Source organism: Physeter macrocephalus, chromosome 19 (genome assembly GCF_002837175.3).
Source record: "Physeter macrocephalus isolate SW-GA chromosome 19, ASM283717v5, whole genome shotgun sequence".
Lineage (NCBI taxonomy): Eukaryota > Metazoa > Chordata > Mammalia > Artiodactyla > Physeteridae > Physeter > Physeter macrocephalus.
Window position 1 is genome coordinate 50,101,266 of NC_041232.1, and position 23,833 is coordinate 50,125,098.

Genomic DNA, 23,833 nt, shown 5'->3' on the forward strand with positions numbered 1-23,833 from the left:
CCATTTGAACCATTACTCAGCATTGGTTACCACAGACAGCTGGTCAGTATGACTCAGCAGGAGGCCTGCCTCTCAGGCAGACTAGGAAACTAATGGAAACTTGAGTCAATGTCAAGTAACGGTCTTGCACTGCTGCAACGTGGGAAGTGGGTCTCCCAAGGTTGGCTGGGGGAATGGAACAAGCCTGCTGGAAAATGACACTCAGATCCCAACAGGGGAAGGAAAAGCCAGTGACAAATGCCATATAATGCCCCCTGGTGTGCGTGTGGAAGGCCAAAGGTGTAATGCACAGGTATGTACATTTGTTCGACAGCTCCTTCCTGGCTGTCTCCTGTGTGCCCCGGGGACTGTGAGACTTGGAGGGCGAGACGTAGGCTGATAAGTGACTTGTAAGACAAGAGCCACCCACAGGAGCAGCCAGCTAACCCACAGGCATGGAGGCTGATTCACTGCTGAGTCCTGGAGGAATTCACTGGGATCCCCTTGAGAAGGTGGGGCTTGCGCTTTGCAATCAAGGATGGGGCCAGTTTTAGTGCAGGTGGGAGGAAGGCAGCCAGGACTGCCTGCCAGGCCACGTGATCACACATCAGAATGGCCATCGAGTCACAGTGGGAACCTCTGCTCCGCCAGTGGCTGCCCTCACCACCTCCTCTTGAGGGTCCTGCCAAAGCCGGCTTCATCGTGCATATTTTGTAGGAAAGGAGCCAGAGGCCCAGAACGGTTAAAAGATTAGCTCCGAAGCCACACCGTTGGGCTGGCTGGGCTGGAATTAGATCCCACATATATCTGGCGGTGGGCACACTAAGGACAAGGAAGGATTGGGGGTAACTGAGGGGCAGTCTCAATGGTACTGCTGAAACAGCTCCTGGGAGGACCAAATTTCTTCCACTGGAGAGGGACGTATGGCCCAGTAAGTGATGGATGCTTGGTCCTCAGCGAGTGGGCAACAGAGCAGGGCAGGCAATGAGTTTCCCACTTACCACTGAGTGCTTGATTCCATGGAGCCCCCAGAGCCCAGCAGAGGTGGGAGGGGATCTGGGCACAGCCCTTATATCCATTTGGCTACCCCTGTCCCAGAAGGGCATCTCTAGCACTACCTGGACATCTCAGGCAGGGAAAAGGAGAAGCGAGGGCTGCTGATCTCCTGGGGGTGTCCACTTGCCTTCCGGCAGAAAGCTGGGGTTCCCACTGCTGACCCTGGTGTCACATCTCTTCTCTCCACCCTCCTCCTCGCTTCCCAGGAGGACTTCCTGTCTGGTGGGCCAACTGTCCCCTGTGGACGTGCCCCGAAATCTCCAAGCTGTAGCTGGGTGAGCTCCTGGCTGCCAGAGATTGGAGCCGATGCTGAGGCAAGGCACTGACCTCCACTCTTCTATGTTGGGGTGGGAGCTGGAGCACCCTGTTTGCATTGCTGGGAGATGGAAGAGAAGACTGTGTACATGAATAGATGGCCCGATGGGACTTATCTTGGCCCACTTGGGGCACACGGTGTGGAAGACCCAGGCTAAATGCCGGCGTTCTTTGCAGAGTGCTTCAGGGAGCCCAGCCTTCACTTTGTGGATGGACAGTGGGGAGAAGACGCAGCCCTTGTCCTCAGGGCACTACTGCTCTAGGAGGCACGATGAATACACAGAAGTCCCCCAAGAATGTCCGTCCTCAATGGTTCTGACAGGAGCGGGGACATAATTTGTGGGTGCAAATTGAAAAATTGGAACCCATTGTTCAGAAATTATTAAGAATTTTGAGCTGGTGAGGGCAAGAGCATGAAACCAAGTGCCAACCCTCTGAGCACGGGGCACCTGCCCACGAAGCTGGTTTGGGGAGAGCAGGTCAGAAGAGGAACCGTCCTGCTGCCCCCGGGGGCTGCCCACCTGTTCCCTCCTTGACCCGCCAGGACCAAAGTGGGATCACCCACCGGGGCTTGAGACCTTTCCTCGGAGGGAGCTTCTCAGGGCGATGGGCTCTTGTTTCCCAACACCCTCTCGAGACCCGCCTCGCCCAGCGCTCACCCTGACACCAGGGCAGTCCCAGCTCCCGCCCTGCACGGCGCCCAGGCCCATGAGTGATCCTGCCAACCTAGCACTTTTTTTTTAACCTATGTGGCAGTTTTCTCATCTGCCTCCACCCCAGCTGACAAATTTATAATCAGGTTCCTCCCTCCCTCCCCGCAGGGCCATCGGGTCCCTCACGAGGCCTCCCCTGGTTGATGCTGATGGCGCCTCCTGTCCCCTGCCCCGCACGGACACACCGCACCAGGCCACCCCCCAGGCCCCTAGACCCCTCCGCTTGACCCTGAACTCGAGTTACCCTCCCTGCTAGGCCCCCAGCCCCGTGGCATATTTACAGAAATGCCACTCAGCAGAACCACCCAAATCAAATGAACGTTAGCGGGAAAGCTGCGAGCTTCCAAATTAGCAGTGCATAATTAGTTTCATGCAGAAACCTCTCAGAAGCACGGGGCGCGGGCTGGTGAGAGAGAATTAGTTTTTGCGAGGATGAGGAGGAAGAGCAGGAAGGAGTGGGGGGCGCGGGGAGGGGGTGTCGGGAGAGGGGTGTGGATTGAGTGAGACACGGCTGCATTTGTATAGCAAACGGGCACACGCTGCCTGCCTGCAGTGCCATCACGGTGCCCACAGCTCCAGGCTCTTAGAGCCCGCCCGGCAAGGCCCAGCCCTGCTGCTCCTGAGAGCTCTAGCTTCAGGACACACTCAGGGGGGCCTTCCCAGGCCCCTGGCGGGGCTGCACGGAGAGACTCTTTTGATCGTGCTTGGGCCCTCAGGGGAGATGTCCGTGGTTCGCCCACAGCTGCCCCATGACACAGGACTCTGCCTGGGGTGAGCACAGCCGCTCTGGCTGGCCCGGTGTTCTGTTCTGCAGATCGGCTGGCTGAGAATCACAGCCCTTGTGAATTCCAGAGCTCCTGGCACTCCAGCCCCTTGAGGGGAGGCATCTCTCACAGCTGGGGAGTACTGAAGCCCAGCTGCAGCTCGCCCTGGCAGGTGAGCATGGAGCCGGGGCAACAGCGTCGTCTCCAGACTTCAGGACCCAGGAGAGCCCTCACCTGCTGTCCGCAGATTTGCTCCGGGAATAGCCACCTGCTCGGCTTGCACTCCCAGTGGGTGGACTGGTCCCCGAGGACTCTCCGTGGACCCTCCCAAGTCCCCCAGGACCGCTCCAGCCACTCAGCCCAGGCCCCGTCATGCCCTCTCCCCTCTCCGCTCCCAAACCTCAGGCTGCCTGCACTTCCCTTGACGGATTCATGACAATTCCCTGTCCTCAGCCATGGCTTGACTGGTTCCCTCTGTCTCCCTCACGACTGCCTCTCCAGGCCCAGCAAGGATGATGGTGACGATCTCACCCACTCAATGGCATCCTCTAGATGGTGTGGGGGAGGGGGTTCCGGCATGATGATGAGGGAGGAGAGGTAGGTTCCGAGTTGGGCTGTGGATGTTTGCTCTCCTCCCTCACCCTCAGGTAACTGTGAGTGGGCTCTGAGTTGACCCTGGGAAGGATGGCAACACCGACCTTGTATCCCTGGACGAGGTTCCACCCCCCATCCCCAGCCTGACCCACCTATGCAAGGTCAAGGGGCCCAGGGCAGGACAATGGTGATCTAGGAGTGGCTGCCTCTCCCTGTGGTCCTGGGCAGGTCTCTCCACCCCCATGGGTCTTACCTAGTTTCCTCATCTATCAGCTGGAGATAACAGTACCTGCCCTCCCTTCCTCAAGGTTTTGTGGGGGTCAATGGCAGCAGAATTTTAAAGGCTCTCCATCAATGCAGATGTGCTTCCCACTGGCGGGTGTTATGGCTGAGCCACGTGGATGCTAAAGTTCACCACGACGGTGAGCCCGGCTGAGAGCTCGGGAGGGTGGCGTCTCTCAGGCTGGGTCTCCAGTGCCAGCCGTGGGAAGATGCTGTGCCCTGCCCGAGGAGAGCTCTTTACATGGAGGCGTGCAGTCTTTATTGCTTATTATATATTATTTATTTAGTCTTAATTTATAACTGCATGATTGCCAGAGGATCTTAGTGCCATAGGGACAGAAATGTGATGCCCAGTCCTCAATAAAGAATGCTTTTCCTGCCATAAATAAACAGAATAGCCAATCAACTACCCATCAGATTGCCTGGCCCTGGCACAAACAGAACGCCACTAATGAGACACAACATGCATTAGCTTAATGCTTTACCAGGGGAAGCAGGCTGGCCTCTGAGTGCCAGCCTGGGCCACAGCGGGGACTGGAATGGGTGGGTCTCCGTACGGGCACCGAGGGAGGGCTCTACCTGCGAGCACTCCATTGGCAACCAGGCACCCCGAGGAGCTGGGGCTCATCTCAGTGGGGCCACTGCTGCAGCTTCACTTTGATGCAAGACAGCAGGGGTTGACTGTGTGCCCCTGTGTGCCCAGTCCTGTGCTGGGTGCTGTGGGTGTCACCTGGGGAGTCTTGTGTCTGTTTCAGGAGATACAATTCACGAGTACGATGTGAGTTGGAGCAATGAATGAAATAGCGTGATCCATGTGGCGAGGGCCGTGGAAGGTTGTTGAGGTGGGTGGGGGAGTCAGGGAAGGCTGCTCGGAGGAGGAAGGCACGAGCTCCTCCTTCGAAGACAAGCGAGAAATGCGAGTGAGTGTGTTCAGATAAGTGTCACAACATGAGCTCAGGCGTGGAGGGAGGGATAAGCAGTGAGCTGGCAGCAGAGATGGGTGCCCAGGGGCTGAGGCAGACGCTGATGCGGGGAAAGGCAGGAGGGTGCAGACTGCCAAGGGCTGGGGTAGGAATCTGGGCTTTGTTTGGCAGCACCAGGGAGTCACGGAGGGTCCTAGAGTTCTGGGAAGATCAGTGTGGCAGAGCCAAAGCCACTGCAGAGCAGGTTTACCCGGGTTCCTTTCCCGACCTGCCTTCCGCCGTCCCCCTCCCAGGCCGCCTGGGACTGGGCTCCGGGAGGGGCTGGCACAGCTCCCTCTTGCTCTGTCTGCTCTTTATCACCGTCAGCTGCTTAAAGCCAAGCCTGAGCGGCCGCCTCCCCACCAGAGCTGAGCTCCCCAAAGATAAGATGAATGTCTGCAGGCCACAGAGCTGAGAGGCTCTAGAGGAAGTGGAAGAGGAGGAAGAAGGAATAAACACCCGTCACATTAATAAGAGTTTGGGAGAAGTGAGGGGTTGAAGCCAGGAGTCTCCAGATGGTGTTTAGTGAAATGACAGTTTGATGCTTAAGAGGAAAAATGGAACCGTGGGATGCTGGGAGCTTTGATCTTCACGGGGTGGGGGTGAGGGGTGGGTACATGGAACTGGCGTGGGACCTGTGCTCACCTAGGCCTGACCAGAGCCCACTGCAGGGCCCAGCAGAGAGGGCAAAACACCTCTAGGATGTGCGCTAAGGGGCCCCACGAAGCGGCCCTTGTTCCAAGGATTCAGGTGCACGCCCGCCCATGCGTTCCAATGTCCTCCCCACCACTGAGAACTTGGCAGGCTAATCCTTGTACCAACGCTGAGTCCACAGGGATGGGCAGGACCCAGACCCTGTCTCCGAGAGCACGGGGTTCAGGGTGAAGGACTGGCCAAGAGGTCACGTTACATCGGGGCAATTGAGGTATGCACAGGAGCTTCTGGGAATCCAGGTTGGGGGCATCTTATCAAGCCTTGTCCAGATGGGGGAAGGCTTCCTGGAGAAGGCGGTGGCCAGGCTGAGTCTGGAACGTAGACCAGGGCTTACGACGTAGGAGGATGCCAGGCACAGGGAAGCAACAGAGCAGAGCACGGGATACGATGCTGCATGCGAAGTGGGGAGTGAGGTGTTCTTGGATCCTGGGGTGTTCCTGGATCCTGGTGTCAGGTGGCAGCTGTGGAGAGGAGCTGGGCTAACGGTCTGGGATGGGTTGGGGAGGGCTTGTCCCGTTCACCGCGAGTGTGGGTGCAGGATTTTCCCCCGCCCCCATCCCCCATCCATATGTGGTGTCAGCAAGGGCACCGGAAAGCTCTCCCTGACTTGCCTCCCATGGTGCCTGAGACTCCACCCTGAGTGCCCTTCCTCGGGTTGAACAGAGCACGTTTGTTTTCAGCATCCATCCTTGACGGTTCAGGCACTTTCTCTGCTCTCCCCTGAGGGGAGAGGCCTGGAACCTAGAGCGCCCCCCCCCCCCACCCAGGGGGCCCAGGGGAGCAGTGGGCGCAAGTGGTGGGGGGCCATTTCTCTAATGCAGAGAAACGGTTCAGGCACTTTCTCTGCTCTCCCCTGAGGGGAGAGGCCTGGAACCTAGAGCGCCCCCCCCCCACCCAGGGGGCCCAGGGGAGCAGTGGGCGCAAGTGGTGGGAGGCCATTTCTCTAATGCAGAGAAACTTGGCCCTGGCCATCCTGGCAGAGGCCTCGTTTGTTAGCCCTGGGGAGCCGTGACACTTTGGGACCGACCGTCTGGCAGAGTCGAGGTCACTGCGGCCAAGGCTGGGGAAGAAGTGGCAGGGAGGCTGATGCTGGGTGTAGGCCGAGGGGGAAGGCAAGGGAGAGGAGCGAGAGACAAAGGAGAGAGCGAAGCAAGGAGCGTCAAGGAGGAGTCGCAGGCTTCTGAACCTGTTCCCTGTCGATTTTCCCCCCAAGTCACACAGCTGCCAGGGTTCAGACAGATGCTGTGATTAGCATTTTAATGCATTTCAGAGGACCTTGTCCAAACTGCTGTGGAAATCGGAAATCAAGAGTTGATCTTCAGCTGTCCCCGTAGAGCTATATTCTCGTTCAATTCCAAAGGAGCCAGAGGAAGAGCATGCGCGCACATGTGTGTCTCAGTGCCCACATGCGGGTATGTGCCTGGATGCCAGCGTGTGTACATGTTCCTACGTGTGCTAATGTGTACACATGCATCTCATATTCCTGCATGCACCCCGGCGTACGTGTGCGTGCACCTTTGAATGCTGAGTGTCGGGGGTGCGTCTATGCATGCACATGGACAGTTTGCACATCTGTGCTTATTTTACACCTGCCTTTGCAAGTGTGATTTCAGCCGGGATCACTCACGTGGAAGAGAGAGAGCTTAACGCTGGATGAAAACAGGTCAGTGCTGAGTGACTTGGGCTGTCAGGGCGTCTGGGCCTCAGGTAATGGGAACTGCATTTCAAATGCCGCTGCGGCTGCTTAGCTTCATCCCAAACCTGGATTTCCAGACAATACCGGCTAGCGGTATTTTCGAGCAACGTGGAAATTTCTGGAGTTAGAATTCCACTCTCTTTGGACAGCGTTGGCATCCAGCCCAGCCTCTGAGAGGTCTCTGGAGCCCCACGCAGGGGGTGGGGCAGCTCCTGGTGGGTCAGGGCAGAGGTTGGGTTGGGAAGCCGGGAGCTCCTCAAGACACACCCTGTGCATAGTGGGCTGCCTCTCACCTTCGGGCTGCTTGTCACCAGCCAATCAACTGGCTTCAGATGGAAGGATTTCCTTCTCCTTCCTTTGTCATCCTCCTTGGACACACTCCCCTTGGGAGGTGCAGCTCTCAGCCCCAAACACAGATTTCCAGGACCACCCTCCCAGCCCAGAGACAATGGGACATCACTTTCCTACCTTAGGGAGAGGCACCTATTCACCTGGCAAGATTGTGACGGCTCTTAGGGATCTGGGCAACACCAGTGGCTCCTCTCTCGGGACCAACTAAAACTCCAGGTCTTTAACCCCTGCCAGGCCAGCTCCCCACTTAGTGTCATTATGGTGGAGCATCTACTTGTAGTTTCATGGGGCCCCCCCAGGGTTGCTCGACTCAACTGATGGCACAGTGATATGAGTTGGGGGATGCTTCCACTGTAAGGGGGGCAGGGAAGCAGCAGACAGCCCCTTGCGAATTTGTGTAATGTAAACACCCCCTCTATTTATCTTTGGCTGTTAATAAGTTCATGCATTATTACAAAATCCCTCATAGCAGCAGACCACGCTGCGTTAGATCAGCTCGTTTTTAAGAGATTTCCTGTTAGCAGGATTCAAAGCCCACACCTGCAGCCAGCTCAGGCGCAAGGATTTAAGTAAACGCCACAAATAATTAGATCAGTTAACCTCGCAAATTAAAACAAGCACATCGCATTAGCTCAGTTTACCTTAAAAGAAAATATTAAGTTCCCCCAGATAAGTCGTTTAGTAAGAATAGAGGGAGATGACACACACTGCCTTCCCAGAACCTGTGGACAGGAGGCAGGGAGGCTCAGTGGCCAGACAGCCGGTCTGCCTGATGGGTGACCGATCGGGTTCTTGCCCGGTGATCTAACAAGGTTGGAAGTGCTTGTGGAACACCCGGGCAGGGTGTGGGCCAAAGCACGCAAAACACTGGCAAAGCTCCATGGGGTCTGAGAGGAGTGAGGGGCGTCATGGGACCTAGCCTACTTTGCCAGGTCATAATGCAGGACAATCCCCAGTGACACCCTAAGAGGGTGAAAGAGAATGGGGCTTCACTCCATTAGGGGAGGCTTTCTGGAGGGGTTGTGACCCACCCACTGAAAGTTCCTTCTGTGTGAGATGCTCGACGCTTAAGGGGTTGGTTGAAGTCTTTGTAAATTTCGAGCCCACCAAGTCAGAATGGAAGGTAATCTGGACCTCAGAAGTCAGTCTTTGCAAAATCTACGGCGTAAAACATTTTGATCAGCAAATAAAGAGTGTAGACAGCATTACTATCTGTAGGAATATGTTGTCTACCTAAGAGACCGACAGCATTTGCAAGTGGCTCACTAGTTTCCACTGTCACACCATGGCTGTGCTAATTACACACACTTTGTTCATTAAAGCAGGCTTGGCAGGACATTAACTTGGAAGCACTGTTGGATTGTCTACTCAAAAGTCATAAAACTGCACTGAGCAACCCCGTCATATGGATGCTAATGGGAATGGGTGTCCCCCCAGCTCGTCTGAATTGGGGCGGGTTGACCAGTTTACTGGATCCATCGATCTCGGAGTCTCTTTGAGATAAAGGCCATATTGCAAATGAGAAAGGACCCAAATGTAGCATCTGGACAGAGCTGTGCCCAACTGTCCATGGACCTTCACATGCCATGTGCCCTCTTTGGGCCACTGTGTCTCCTATGCAAAATGGTGGGGAGCGCTAAGGCATTGCCTTTTCTACTTTTCTGAGGTTCTCTGGGTCTCAGGAAAGAAACATAATGGTGGAGAAGAGTCCCATTCATGGATCAAACTCCTCTAGCCTGAGAGGAGGAATTAAGGTTTCCCAACAATGCCAGACAGAGAACGGGGGTGCCCAGGTCTCCCGGAGCTGCACGGGCACTGAAATCACTGGGGGAGCGTTTGCAACATGTGGATTTGTAGGCCCCACCCTGACCTCCTGCCTGCCTCTGTGTGAGTGTGTGTGTGTGTGTGTGTGTGTGTGTGTGTGTGAGGAGAGGTGTGAGGAGAGAGAGAGAGAGAGAGAGAGAGACTGAAACTCTATCATTCTTCGCACTTGTTACAAATTTGAATGTCTCGGAAACTTCCACGTACAGCCAGGTGGTTTGAGGACCTCTCCAGCACTCTCCTCCAGTTGGGAAAAGCCCTCCAAGTGGTGGTGTGCCGGGAAGCCAAGTTCTGAACCACCTTCTGCATCCAGAGGGAGCCGATCTTCCTCCAACCCTCCTCCAGCAGGCCTTCTCAACACCAAGAAAGTAGCCTCTGCCAACCCATGCCCGAGCTGTGCCAGCTCTGCTGATTGAGGCTGTCACTCTCCTACTCTGGAAACTTCAATAGCTCCCAAGTTTCCAAAGAGAAGAGACCAGGTTGCTCAGTGGGACGTTAAGGCCTTCCCCACCGGGGGCCCCAGCCTTTTCTAACTGGGGACCTGTAACCTCTTTCTGAGCGCTGTGAACTCCCTCACAACCTCCCTCCCTCCCTCCTCCTTTGCATATGCTGTCACCTCATTGGAATGCTGTCTCCAGCCACTCGCCATCCACCCAAATCCTGCCTGCCTGTCCTTCCCAGGACAGCACCCCGGTACTCAGCGCACCACAGCTCATGGAAGTGCCCAGTAGACACGGCCTTGCAGTGCTCCCTGATTACTCAGAGCTCTACATTTCAGCCCAAAGTCTCAATCCATTGTCCTCTAATTGGTTGGCATGTACATCGATTCTCCTCTGCAGGAGGGAAAGCCCCAGGGGCAGCAGGGTCCTTGACCTCTCCTCGTGCCCACCTGCCAAGCAGCACCAACACAGGGCCGGGCTCCTGGTGGGTGCTCAGGAAACACTTACCAGTTGAATGAAAAACCTTCTCTCAGGCTCTGAGCCGTCCGGCCCCAGCTGTCAGATGCCAGCTGTCAGAGCTGCTGGGAGAGGCCGAATGCATATTCATTTCAGATCCCTGGGCTGCCCTGTCTCGAAGGGCCTCCTGGACCATCCTAAGCCATGTGGGTACCAGGGCGCGATTCTGTTTCTGCTCTCACCGGTTAGGGTTTTAAATCTCCTGGGCTCCCCTCACCCAGCTTCCAGGGCTGGGGGTTGGTGCACGGGGTGTGGAGGGGGAGGTATATAAGTCTCAGGTGGGGATTGTGCAAACCGTCAGGACAGACTTAGCTAACAGCTCTTGGGGGCTGAGGGACGGGAAGGGGTGATCTCGAACCCCCCTCTTCAAGCGCAGCCAGGCCTTGGCAGGGACGGGACCAGCGGTCTCGGGGGATGCTCCTGCCACTCCCACACCTGGCTTCCGCTCAGTGAGGTATGTCGGTCCCCCGTGTGGCCGGCTCTGCGTTAGCTATGCGGCTGGGAGGGTTTGCTGCTGGGCACCCTGGGCCAGTCGTCCTCCAGCCCAGGGCATTTAGGGGTGGGGACGGATAGAAGCGGCCAGGCCCGGAGACCTGCTCCTCGGCAGGGTGGGGTTAGGGTGGGGGATATGGCTGCAGCAGCAGCGGTGGAGAGACCATCACTTAGTTCCCGTGTGCGCACAGCGTGTTCAGTGCTTCGCTGGCATCACTTCATGCATCGGTCCCTGGACGAAGGCACTACTGCATTCCGGGGTCCAGAGGAGGAAACCGAGGCACAGAGAGGTGAAGTGACTTGGGAAAGGTCCCACAGCTCGGAGTGGTGGAGCTGGGTTGGCTGAATTTGGGGCCCGAGCCGGCCCAGTGAGGTGGTGGGTTTGGCCTCTAAGTCCTGAGGGTCCTCAGAGAAGGGAGAGATTAGGAGGGCTGGAGTGGACCTCCTCTTGGATGGAGGCTGGGAGTGCGGGCCAGTGGGTTTGGGACTGGGTTGGCACTGGCGCGCTGTGGGGTTATCTATGATGGAGACACGACTGAAACGCGGAGAGAATCATCGGGTCTTGGCTCACCTCCTAGAAGTGATTTGTCCAGTGTGGGAATTACCTGCCAAGCTGCTCTCCTTTCCCCTCCCCGCACCCCCAGGTGACTCAGACCCGGCTTGAACACTTCTGTAGCTGGAGGCTCACTACCTCTTGGGACAGCCCATGCCCTGGGGGGTGGGGAGGGCTGGGTGGGACTTTCTCCGGCTGCAGGCAGAGCCGCGAGGGAGGGCCTGACGAACAGAGGGCCGCAAAGGCCAGCTGGGCTGTCTCTGACCCCTTCCCTCCCCCTACTCTCAGCGCAGCCCAGTTGAAGTTAATCACGAGGGCAGATTCTCCCCTCCTCAGGCAGGCTTGGCATAGAGCACGTGTGCCCCACTCCACACCCCCCAAAACAGGCCAGAAGTACTGTTGCTTCCGTTTCTGAAAAGTCGACTTGTCACTCGGAAAACCGGTGGGGCCATTTTCAGAAGGTGTGCACCCACCAGGCCGCAAAGTGAGTGTGGAGACGTGACCATGGAATGCCTGTGACGTGGGGACAGCTGTCGGGTGGCACAGTGGCCTTTGACTCTTTGATGTTTAAGGCACATGCCTAGGCACAGAAGGATACAAGTTCAAGGAAGATACAAGTTCAAGAAAGATGTAGAAGATAAAAATATGATACCTAAGGGGCTGAAATCTTCATCCCCCGTGAAGAATTTCATGGAGTTAGAAACCATGTCAGAGTTGGACGAACATGCTGAGTTAGCAGTGCTGTGTTGAAGAAGCAGCTCTTAGAACACACTCTTTCTGAACAACTCTTTCCCTATCAGCCTCCTCATATAAGCATCGGGTCATGCTCTGAGGTGAAGGCAAACACTGCAGGTGTGTGGGGTGGGCTGCTGCTCTGCCCAGCTTGCTCCTCTGTGACCCCCACCCATCTCTAGGAGGCTAATAGGGGAGACTCTCTCGGCCCCAACCCACTATCCAGCTCCTCTTCCCCCTCACTGACCAAAGCACAGTTTTGATCATGGCAGATATATACCTCATCCTTGGCCAGATATCCCCTTTCTCGGCCTCCCTTGCAGCTAGGGTGGTCAGGGAGTTCTGGTTAATGACACCCACGCAGAATTCTCCTGGGGAGGTGCCTATGAGAAATCTTTTGCATTCCTGATAAAATGGACAGACACAGCTGGACTTACTCTGCTTGACTGTGGGTATGATGCGTGGAGCTAGGGCAGCCATTTTATAACCATGAGGAAAGAGACTCAGATGCTGACATTGTCATGCTGCCAAGCCAACGCCGGACCCCAGACTCCGTGATGTGCAAAAATCCAAAGCTCCATTTGTTGAAACCACTGTAGCCAGACGTATTTCTAACTGACAGGGTAGTCACTGAAACTGAGGTTCAGAGAGTTTAAGTGGTTCCCCAAGGGCACATAGTCAGGCTCCAGGCAGAACTGGGGCTGGAATTCGACCCTGCTTCCCATGCAGAACAAGACTTCTCCAATCCAAAGTCAGGTCTGGCGTGTGGTGACACCTGTGGGGGCACCGCCCTGCCTCACGTGGCCCCCTGGGGGTCTAGCAATCACGCCAGAGTCTCCTATGGGAGCAGCGTGGCCTTGACCTTGGGGTGACAGGAACAGAGGAAGGTGACACCATTCCTGCCCTTGTGAAGCTTCTTGGGTTTTCCACAGGGTTAGCTCCACAGGATGTGGTGGAAGGAGAGGGGGCCCTGGAGCCAGGCCGCTCCTTAGTGAGCGAGCCCCCTCCCCTCAGTCTCCTCGTCCATAAAATCATGCTGGTAACGCTTACTTGAGAGCACCCATGTGATGCTGTTTTGACAAATAGATGAGAGAATGCTTGTGAAGTGTCAGGCCCATAGTGAGTCCTCGGTGAATGGCAGTGGTCACCCTGTGGCACTTCTTCACTTCCTATTCGTGTTTCTGGGGTCCCCAAGAAACACTTGCACTCTAATGATTTTCTGAAGTCTGCTTCTGGGAATACTCAACCTAAGTACCTTTCAGAGCCTAAAGTTAGGCCAGTGGTCACCAAACGTTTCTGTGCACATGTTTCTCCTAGAGATGTTTGTCATTCATAATAATAATAATCCCTGGATTGATAACAATCCATGGCCTACACGTAAGATTTTCACTATGGAATTAGGAAACAGGCCCAGAAAGGTCATGAGGCTTGTCCCAAGTCATCCAGCAGGTTGGTGTCGTCCCCGCAGGCTGTAAGTGCTCTGAAGGGTGGACCGAGTGTTCCGCTGGGCACGGAGTTGGGCACAGCACGCTCACACGTGCCTTGTCCCCTCTCAGCCACCGGGAGAGGAGGCCACATGCCTGGCGCCCCCTGGTGGTCACGTCGAGACCATACTACAAATACCTTAGATCAAAACACACTTGGAGCCACAGTAAACTGGGGCCCTGAACTCCAGCCCTTTTCTCTTTACAACTATTTTCATGACGATGTGAAGAACAAAAAACCACACTGCTTTCTGCCATCGTCCCCCAGGGTTGCCCATCTTTGATGGGACTTGGCAGCCCACCGTTCTGGAACGATGCAGGCCCACAACACAGATGCCTGGCTCTCTGCTCGCCTAGCCCACGTACACACGCTCTAGAAGAAACCCTGCCAGTCCTAAAACACATTCATCCCAGAGCAGGAGTTCACACAGACAGCCTGCTTCCCTGCCTCGTGCTCCGGCGAAAGGTCAGCAAACCCTCAAACAGCCTCGCATGGACTCACCAGGGGGCGTCCACCGAGGCCGCCTGGGAAGCCCCCTCACTCCCCTCACGCCGCCCAGGCACTCACGCCCGTGCCAGCTGCCACTGCCCAGGCCAAAGCGCCTTCCACACGGCGTTTCCTCTAAGTGCCCACGACCACAAAGGGAGACCTTCCTGTCTTTCCAAGTGTAACCCCGCAGGGTGAGCTAAGCTGGAAACTTTCCAGGGGGCAGGGGGGTGATGTGGATGGAAGAGGAGCCCTGAGAATGGATCTGCTGGGACGCCGCTGGGTGATGCCAAGGCTGGCGAGGTCAAGGGGCAGAAAGAGCTCTGCCCTGAATCAGCTCTGGGCAAAGGAGAAGGTACAGGCAGCACTGGGGGTGGGGACTCTTGAGAGCTGAAAAGTAGAGTTAACGGAGCACCGGGTACCACGGGGCATCGGAAAGCTCTCTGAGAGCCAGAGAGACGTTACGGAGGAAGTGGAGCTGGATTTGAGCCTCCAAGGATGAAGAGAAACTCTCTGGGCAGGGAGGGAATGACATGGAAAGAAGAGGAGGCTGAAGGAAGGCGACGTACGTGGGTGAGAGCTGCGTGGATCTGTGGCCGCTGGGAGAGGGAGTCTGCACGCAGCCGAGTCCCTCGGGCGACCGGAACCTGAGGAGTTTCCAGGCGGTCAGATCTTTACGTCGCCATGATAACCTCGGCCAGCCTAGGAAGCATGTCAAGGGGGAGAAGGCTGGAAGCAGCCTGCGGTGGGGGTGGGCTGGGCTCCCCCAGGACACCCTGGGCTGTGCCCTGAGGTCTCTCTCAGCTGAATTCCCGGGCACTTGCCATCACTACCAGTTTTTGGCACCTCAAGTTATTTTCTGGATCGTGAGCTGTCTTCACACTTGCCTCCCAAACCTTCAGCAACGGGCTATGTCTCACTCATTTTTGTCGGATGCCGGATACCCTACCTCCCTCAAAAGAACTCTGCGTGGGGCAGGTAATCTGTAAACGTTGCTGCTGTTGACCTGGGTGATGGCATTCATGGTCCAAACTCTGCCTGGGCAAGTGCTGGAGAAAGACGAGAAATGTCTGCCTCGTTTCTCTAAAAAGAGACTTAAGCAGAGGGCAGGAGGAAGGCTTGGGGCCCAGGGGCAAGGATGGAGACAGGGGGAGGTGGAGCTCCAGCCCTTCCCTGAAGCCCTGCCCTGGAGCCGGCCCTCAGGGGCGGGCAGTTTGGCTGGTCTGCATCACGGAGAGACCGAGCTGACACGAGCTTTATTAATTATACTTGTCACAAATGGAGTTGGGCCCGTGGAGGCCAGGAGACACGTATCTTCCTCACCCTCCCACTCTCCCCTCCTCTCCCTGTCTTCTTCAGTAATGTGAGTAATGTGAGTAATGCCAAGTCTATTATTCTTAGAATTTTAAAGAATGTCAGAGCTAGAAGGGGCTCCGGAGGCAATCTGGCCCACCGCCTCCTTCCACGGTCCAGAAGGTGGAGGCCCAGGGAGGCTCTGAGCTGAGCGCTTTGCCCAAAGTACCTGGTTTGTTTGGGGGCAGGTGGGACCTGGTGCCCAGGTTCCGTGACTCCAGCCCAGGCTCTGACCATCACCTCACATGGTCTCTTATTTATCCCTCCGAGTCAGAGATGGTGGCTGTGGACATAAGGCTCTCCGGGTCCTTGAGACAAATCAGTGAGGGTGTCTTGCTGAGGACAGGCCACGGCTGGTCCTGGGTTCTGTCATGGAGGCCCCAGAGAAGGTGTGAGAGTCACTCGCCAGAAAAATGGGGACACCTCCGCACTCAGGCAAGTATGGGCAGGGGCAGGGAAGAGAAGAGAGCACAACTTAGGACACAGGGCACAGCCCCGGTGGGAGGAGGGCTTCAAGACGTTTCTGAGGGAAGGGGGAAGGGGAGTGAAGACTCTCTCCACGGAAGCAGAGGGAGGTGGGGCTAAGGACCGGTGTGAAGAGGAGAGACAAGAGCTGAGCGTGCCTCGGATGCAAATGTAGCTCATCTGGCACCTGGAGTCCGGATTTAAAGCATTTCTGCCTTCTCTCCTGGAACCCAGTGCTCCCTCCTGCTGGGAGAGCTGGGAGGGGTCCACACGTGCTCAGCCACAGCAGCCTGCGGCGTGGTCTGTGGCAGGGGGTGAGGGGCTGCTTGGCGGGACACGTTCCTGCCAGGGCTGCTTCCTGTCAGGATGGGGACTCTTCCAAAGGGAGAGGCTGGAGAAACCCCACATGTGGGTGGGCTGTGGAGGCCTGGGTTCTGGTCCCAGCTCTGTCACAAGCGAACTTCAACTCATTTCCCTCGGATCACAGATTCCCTGTGGGTAAAATGAGAAAACTGAGCTAGAAGTTGGCGCTGAAATTCGGCTTCCTGCAGAGAGGAGTGCGTGAATGGCCAACCAGAAATGATATCTAAGCCTGGAAGGGGGAGTTGCCCTCTCCTGCTGCCCACGGTTCCCTCTGTGCTTACACCGTTTGAGTGTGTGCCCCTTGACAAACCCTCCCACCTCTGACACTCTGAGGACCCCTGGGGCTTGTCCCCCAGGTGAATGAGAAGCAGTGGGTACGGGAGAGGGAAGCTCCACCCCAGGGCCTCACTGTGCGTTTTCCATCTGCCCTCGGTCCCAGCACAGGCTCCTGGGCACTACTGACATTTGGGGCCAGACACCTCTTTGTTGTGGAGCTGTCCTGTGCATCGTAGGATGTTTAGAAGCATCCTAACCTCTACCTACTAGATGCCAGTAGCATCTCCAGGCAGTGTCCAAATGTCCCCTGGGGGGCAAAAGTGTTCTCTGTTAAGACCCAACGCCCTAAAAGGACAGATGAATAGTTCTCTTTAGAGAATATGGAGAAAGAGGGAAGATATGTCATTCATTTCCCCAAGAGAGAAAGAAAAGATCTTGGCGGGGGGGGGGAGACGCAGAGGAAGGGCTGGTGGAACTCCCCTCACCCTTTCCAGTGACTCGAACACTGCTGAAGCCCTTTCTCTCCCTGCCATGGAAGAGTCATAGGGCTGCCCATTTTTCAGTGTTACGGGTTGAATTGGGTCCTCCCCTCCCCCCAAAAGATATTAAAGACCGAACCCAAGGTACCTGGGAATGTGACCTTATTTGAAACAGGGTCTTTGCAGATGTAATCAAGTTAAGATGAGGGCATTAGGCGGGGCCCTAATCCCACATGACTGATGTCTTTATCAAAAGGGGAAATTTGGACACAGAAACAGGCACGCACTTAGGGAAGTTAATGTGACGACATAAGAACACCGTCTACCAGCCAAGGGATGCCCGAGGCTACCAGAAGTGAAGAGAGAGCCACGGAACAGATTCTCCCTCCCAGCCCTCAGAAGGAACCAGCCCTGCTAACACCTTGATCTTGGTCTTCTAGCGCCAGAACTGTGAGACAAAACATTTCTGTTGCCTAAGCCACCCAGTTTGTGGGAGTTTGTTACAGCAGCCCCCCAACCAATACACTCAGGAAGAAGGACCACAGGACCAGGAAGCTGGAGCTACGCAGGGATCGGGCTTGTGACCCCACCATCTGAAGCAGAGACACGTGCTGATGGGACCCAACTCACCGTATAGAGACAAAAACCAACACTGTGCCTACAGGACAGGGGGAAATGCGTCACATCTCTAAAATGAAACGCTTTGGTTGTGCCAATCACTAGAAGTTGTAAAACTACCCTGAAGAATTAACAGCCTCCACACATGCTAACTACATCCATCATAAATTCATCTTTAGTTTCTGTTATCGTATCAGTGTCTCTGGGGACCCCTGTCTTGTCATCATTTGCCCTTTATAATTTATTCATCTTGCTCTTGCCTGCATCCTTTCTACTTATCATTCATCTTTACAGTTGTACATAAAATTAGATGGATCCTTCTATGGTGGGGCTGTCAGGAGGGAGATGGGCCTCGGCAGGGAAGTCCCAGTAAAGCTGGTGGAGGTCCCACGAGAGCCTCCTGTGGGTGTCAAGGTAGAGGTGGGGTAGGCAGAAGGAAAGAAAGGGAGAGTGTGAGGGAAGGAGGAGGAGAGGAGAGGGATGGGAGAGGCAAGTGAGGAGGATAAAGAAGAAAGGATGGGAAGTGAGAGGGGAAAAGAGGAAGAGGAAAGTGACCAGAGGGAGAGAAGAGAGGAGGAAACAGGCATAAAGAGAAAAGAGGAGAAGGAAAGGAAGAGAAGGTGGGACTTAAGAAAATGAAAATGGGAGCCAGGGGGAGAAAGGAGAACATCCTGAGACAGCAGTGCTAGAAATCCAACTGAGTTTTTTTTTTTTGTTTGTTTGTTTTTTTTTTAATTTTCCATTTTAACATCTTTCCTGGTAAACTCAAAGAAGGTCACATTGAATTTCCATGGAAATGACGTGTCCTGAGTGGTGGGGACCTTAGTCGGGAGGTGTGATGGCAGCGATGCTGCTTGTCTACCAGGCTGAACCGAGCGAGGGGTGCGGGTGGCAGACAGCCATGGAGGACTGTGTGCGTTTGCTTTGTATTCTCAGGTTGCCGGAGAGAGGGCACAAAAGCCAATCTTTAACTAGTGAATTGGAACCTTAATGTTTACCAAGCAGATACAGCTCCCACTCTTCCCCTGCCAGCTCTCTCTCCTCCCTGCTTTCTGGCCTCCCGCTAACTGGACCCACCTCTTCCCCCCTCAGCAGCCCTGGTGAGGAGCCTTTTCTGCTGCCACAGGAGCAAAGTGCTGGCCACTGCTGGCCATGTAGCCTGGTTTTCTCTTATCGGAGTCTCTCCCCAGAGGTCTTACCTTCCCAACTTTGGAAACAGATGGGCTCTTCCTGGAAGATAATTCCCTGAAAAGTCCCAAAGGCAGGGGGAGCTGGGACTAAGCAGCAGGGGCCTATTTTAAGGAACAGGATTCTTCCAATAGGCCCCCCGTGCACACTGAGACCCCAGGGAGCTCTCCAAGTGGACCTCTCCGGCCTAGCTCACGGCTCCTGACCTGTCACGCATGCCTTGTCTTCTAGGCTAGTTCTCAGACCAGCGCTCTCATCTAACACACCCATCTTCCTCCCAGCTCTCTATTACCACCTTGCCCATGTCCTGAACACACTTTTGAGCAACTCCTACACCCCATAGTTATCCAGGTCCCCTCTAAAGCAACTGGTGGCCCTAGAAAGGAGAGGTGGATTTTGGTAGCAGATCAGGTGCCGGTCTTGCCTTGGCCATTTATTAATTGTGTGACCTTGAGCAAGTTGCTTAATCTCTCTAATCCCGGGTCTCTTCATGTGTGAGGGATACTCATGATATCTTCCTTATAGGGTGGTTGCGAAGATAAAATGGGGTAATGGAGGTTAACGTGCTTGCATCACGCCTGTCAGATAGTGAGTGCTTCATAAATATTAACTGTTATCATTGAACTGTTTTCTACTCTACCCACTTTATGATAACGCGCTGTCTTGTATCATTGATGTGTGTGTGACTTCTGTCTCCAATTTGATGGACAGCTCCAAGAGGGGGTGGTGATGCATTTTTCTTATCTCTGTGTCTGCCTGGATGCCTAGCACAGTACCCAGCACAGATTCAGGAAATTCTTGTTGATGAATTGAGAAACCATGTTGACTGTACCCTATAAATGATGGAACAGACATTGGGAATGGAAGAAGGTGGGCTGGAGAGGGCAAGGGGCCAGGGAGAGATGGTGAGCTTAGAAAAGTGGAACCACTCTGCCTAGATGCCGGCAGAAGACCCTGCTCGAAGCGACCCTGATGAGCCTTTGTGGTTTAGTCATCTCATTCTACTGAAGGCGTGTCAAATGAAAAAACAATAATCCATTTGTAACACTGGTCCGGGGATGACTCCGTCAGTCATCTGAGAGACTTTGGTTAGGCTGGTTCCGAGCGATGCTGACCTCTGACTGGTAAAAACAGCCACTGTGATCTGGTTTCTGAGCTTCCACTTATCCCAAGAGACATGTCAGCTCCCCTTCCCAGTCCCTAAATGGGGACACGTGGGAGCGCTGTCTCTAGTTCTGTCTCTGTTGTTTCATTACTGTTTTCGATGGTGGCAGCGTGTGCAAGCATGTACTCACGCGTGACAACAATGGGATTGTGTTCCTTGCTGCCAACAGGATGCTACCTCTGTAACTTGCTGGGAAACAGAGTGGGCTGCCTGCACCATCTTCTCCCCTCTTTCTCTCTTCAGTGAGAAAGTGGAGGGCTAATTTTAATGGCTTGATTTTAATGGATTCTGAAGTCTGGAAAAGTGCCTAAATTGCTGAGGTTACCAGTTTCCAGGTTCTTTTTTTTCCACTTTTTTCTCCTTAGTCAGACATAGAGTACACTCACCAGGGCACCTAGTGTGGTCACCCCAGACAAGAAGAGGTCTCCCTTTGCCCCCTAACCAAGCAGGCAGCTGTGAGCACCGGCTCAGCTGGTGGGAACTCCCATTATACGGTTGCGTGGAGCATTTTGCTTGGGCCACTTCCCAGCATTTGCGTCTCACTTTCTCTGATCTCAAAGGAGAAAACCAACCGACAATAGTAACACCGGTTCTGCTTTCTGGAATCCAGATGACTCCACTTTAAAATCTGGTCATTTTGTTTTTCATGAATCTCCATGTGAGTTTGTGGGGGGACAATGTGCCCTGGGAAGTTCGAGCTGCAATCCTGTCTTTTCTCCCTGTCCCTCCCCCTGTGGGCTGTGCCTGCCCTGAGAATTGTGATGAGGTCTTTGAGGCCATGAGTCTCCCCCTGAGGCCTTTGAAGAAAGGACAGCGTTCCAAGCACCGCAAGGGGACCCTAGGCTATGTTTTAGTTCCATTGTCGGCCTCTCTCCTCACCCCTCCCACCTCCCAACATACATTCATGGTTTGTTTGTTTTTTTGTCCTTTCCCCCAGACTTGCCCAACTTGTCTTTGTGGTTTCAGAAAAATGCCACTGGATCTCCCAGTATGAAGGATTAGCACAGATTATGGGGAACAGTGTTAATTATTGGTGGAAGGGGGGCTGGCGCGTCGCTCCAACATGCTCCTGATTTCCCCTGGGCCTTTCTGCCTGGTAATAAGCCTTCTTTAATCTGGCAGGCCCCTTGGTGAAATCAGCACCACGGACAGTGGTATTGATTGCTTCTGAGAAACCATCACAGCTGCTCAACCAAATTACCTTCGATATGTGACCTTTAATGTAATTACTGCAACATCAAAGTATTTCTATAAATTATTAAAGAACTAATACACTCCATCATTTAGCTATTCTATTATATGTAAAATAAACAACCACAAGTTAATGTTAGATCCTGAACAATCCACACTTGCTACTGAAATTCTCCCAGTTCCCGGCCTCTCCCCCTTCAAAATCCCAAGCCTCCCCCTCCCACCTTCTCTTTAGGTTTCCCCATCTAATTCCAGGCTTTTAGCCATCACAAAACTCCCCAGCAATCTCTCTCAAGCTGATGAAGGACCTGCCATAACAATGTGGTATTTTCTATTCCATTTGGGTGGCTCTAAAATATCTATCACAATCTCCCCCAAAACAAAGTACCACAAACACTTTATTAATCAGCACAAACCTTTCTCAGAAGCCTTTGATTATCTTACAATATGGCTTTATGCTTCACACATAACATGGGGTGATGTGGAGCATATTTCTGCCATCTTACAGAGGGGACCCAGAAAGTAATTACTATAATATATGTGCATGTAGCTGCGCCACTGAAAAACCAACTGGGGAACGGCCACCTTGCCAGAGCTGGGCTCCACACAAAAACCTGTGCAGTGCACGATTTCCATACATTTGCATCCGCGGGTGTGTTATTAAGATGACTCAGCCTCGTGCTTTGCAATCACAAATACCAAAATACAATACAAAGGCTATCTTAATGGAAGGAAGGCCCTCCCCACCCCTAAACGGGTAAAGAAGGATCTCTGATGCAAAGGAAGACTGCTCCCACCCCGGGTTGCGCTTTCTCTCTGTCTACCTGGTTAACATTTCCCGCTGTGGGGCAGAAATGGAAACGGGTGTTTACATACGGTTTGCTTGGTAAGAACGTAAACATGCATGTGTAAATATTGGTGAGCATATATACAGAACACATGTGCTTCCCTGCAGTGTCCATTGTATAAGCTTAAACACGGTACATTTTAAAATTCTTTAAACTATGCCCACAAACACTCACATCTTTCCATTTATCTTTAGATACTCGGTGAGCTGCATATCTCCCCCGCTTCCGCACCCCCCCCCATCTCTCTGAACCCACAGGAGAGACCGCGCAGACCCTTGACCTGGGGAACACTTCTTATTTTATGGTGATGAACTAGCCTCGATAATAGCCATGGCTGATATCACACCCAGTTAGGGGGGCCATAAATAATTCTCTTCTCCCCCGCACAGAAGCTATAAACCAGGGCTGAGGCACGATAGTTTATCAAAGACGAGGGCTGGCTCCTTAAATAAACCGCGGTGATCTCACTCGCGGCGCCGAGCCCGGGCGGGTAGGCACTCCCTCCCTGCCGGCCCGGCCCGGCCCCCACCCCAGGAACGGCGAGGGTCCGACGTCGATCGGTGGGTGTTGGTGCAGCCTTGCCGCAGGCGGCCCGGCGGGCCCAATGGAGGCAGCTCCGGGGTCTCAGGGCCCCGGGCACCCCGCGTCCCCACCCCGGGCTGCCCGCACGGGTAGTGCGCGGAGGAGAAACCCGATCGGCGGCGCCCCAGTGGGTCAGGGGAGGAGCCGCGCCCGAGCTTTGTGGCCACGGCCGAGTTCGTCCCCCGCCCGGATTCCGTCGGGCCTGGACGGCCGAGTGCGCAGGCCGCCAGGCGAGGTCTGAGCTCGGCGCCCACGCGCCCGCTTTCCAGCCCCGCGCCTCGAGGCTTCTGGGGGCCCAAGGGGCGACGCGCGAGTTCCCGAGCGAAGGCCGGCGCCGCGCACCGGGGCCCGCGAGCCCCCCGCCGGCTGCGCCGCGGCTCGGCCTCACGAAGTCGCCCCCTGTCGGCGCGCCCGTCGCTCACGCCTCGGCGGGCGCCACTTACCCCGGGCAGAGTCTTCTGCTCGTGCAGCGCGCTCTGGGCCTTCAGCGCTGACTCACGCTCGCAGTAGGTGAGGAAAGCGCAGCCTGGGGAGGGAAGCAAGCGCCGAGAAGGGTCAGTGGGGCGCCCTCGGGCCGCCCACGCGCCCTCCCGCCCGCCCTCCGGTCTCCAGCCCCTCCCCGCTCTTGGTCCCTCTCGCCACCTCTCTTTCTCTCCCGTGCGCTCTACTCGAGCTTTCCTGCCTCGCCGTTTTCCCGTGGCTGCTTTTCGCCTCTCTCGTTGCTTTTCTATTTTGCTCCTTCGGTGAAGTCTCCCCACTCTGCATCTTCTCCCCGCCACGCCCCCTCTCCCCGCGGGTCTCTTCCTGTCCGCGTGCCAGGTGCCTGCCTGCCTCCCTCCGGATGCTGTTCTGTTTCAGCTCCAGCCCCAATACCTCCCAGAAGGGGCAGCTTCCACCCCTCACCCCAGCACCTCTAGTTACACTCCATCGTGAACTCTTGTTCTGGCCCCTTAGGAGGGATGATGCAGGGACCCTCCCGGCCTTTCAAACAAAGGCTCCATCTGTAAGGAGGACCCCAGGCCAGGCTGTCCTAATAAAATGAATGGGGCTGTCCATGTGCCCCCTGCCCCAGTCGGTTGTCACATCTGCAGTGATATCTTCACACCCATCCTGGAGGGCTTGGAGACTCTTGCTCTGCCTCTAATTCCCTGGGTGACTCCAGCCGTCTCCTGTCCTGCCTCAGTCTCCTCATGTGTGAACTGAGAGGGTTGATCCAGTGGTCTGCAAGGTCCAGTCCAGTTTTCCCCTTGCATGATTCTGACAGTGCCTCACCGGGGAATCTGGATTTTACAGAACACTGTGTCTTATTCAAGGGGTGACTTTTTTTTTTTTTTTTTTTTTTTTTTTTGCCGTA

The 23,833-nt window shown here is 54.9% G+C and overlaps 1 protein-coding gene across 13 annotated transcripts in view; it reads right to left on the bottom strand.

Annotated features, from left to right (window-relative positions):
* CELF4 (CUGBP Elav-like family member 4) overlaps nt 1-23,833 on the bottom strand; it is a 300,157-nt gene that overhangs the window by 200,230 nt on the left and 76,094 nt on the right. For all 13 annotated transcript variants that reach the window (XM_024120660.2, XM_024120657.2, XM_024120653.2 and 10 more), the window contains exon 2: nt 22,923-23,005. In XM_024120660.2, the coding sequence (XP_023976428.1) occupies nt 22,923-23,005 (83 nt within the window). The remainder of the gene's footprint in view (nt 1-22,922; nt 23,006-23,833) is intronic.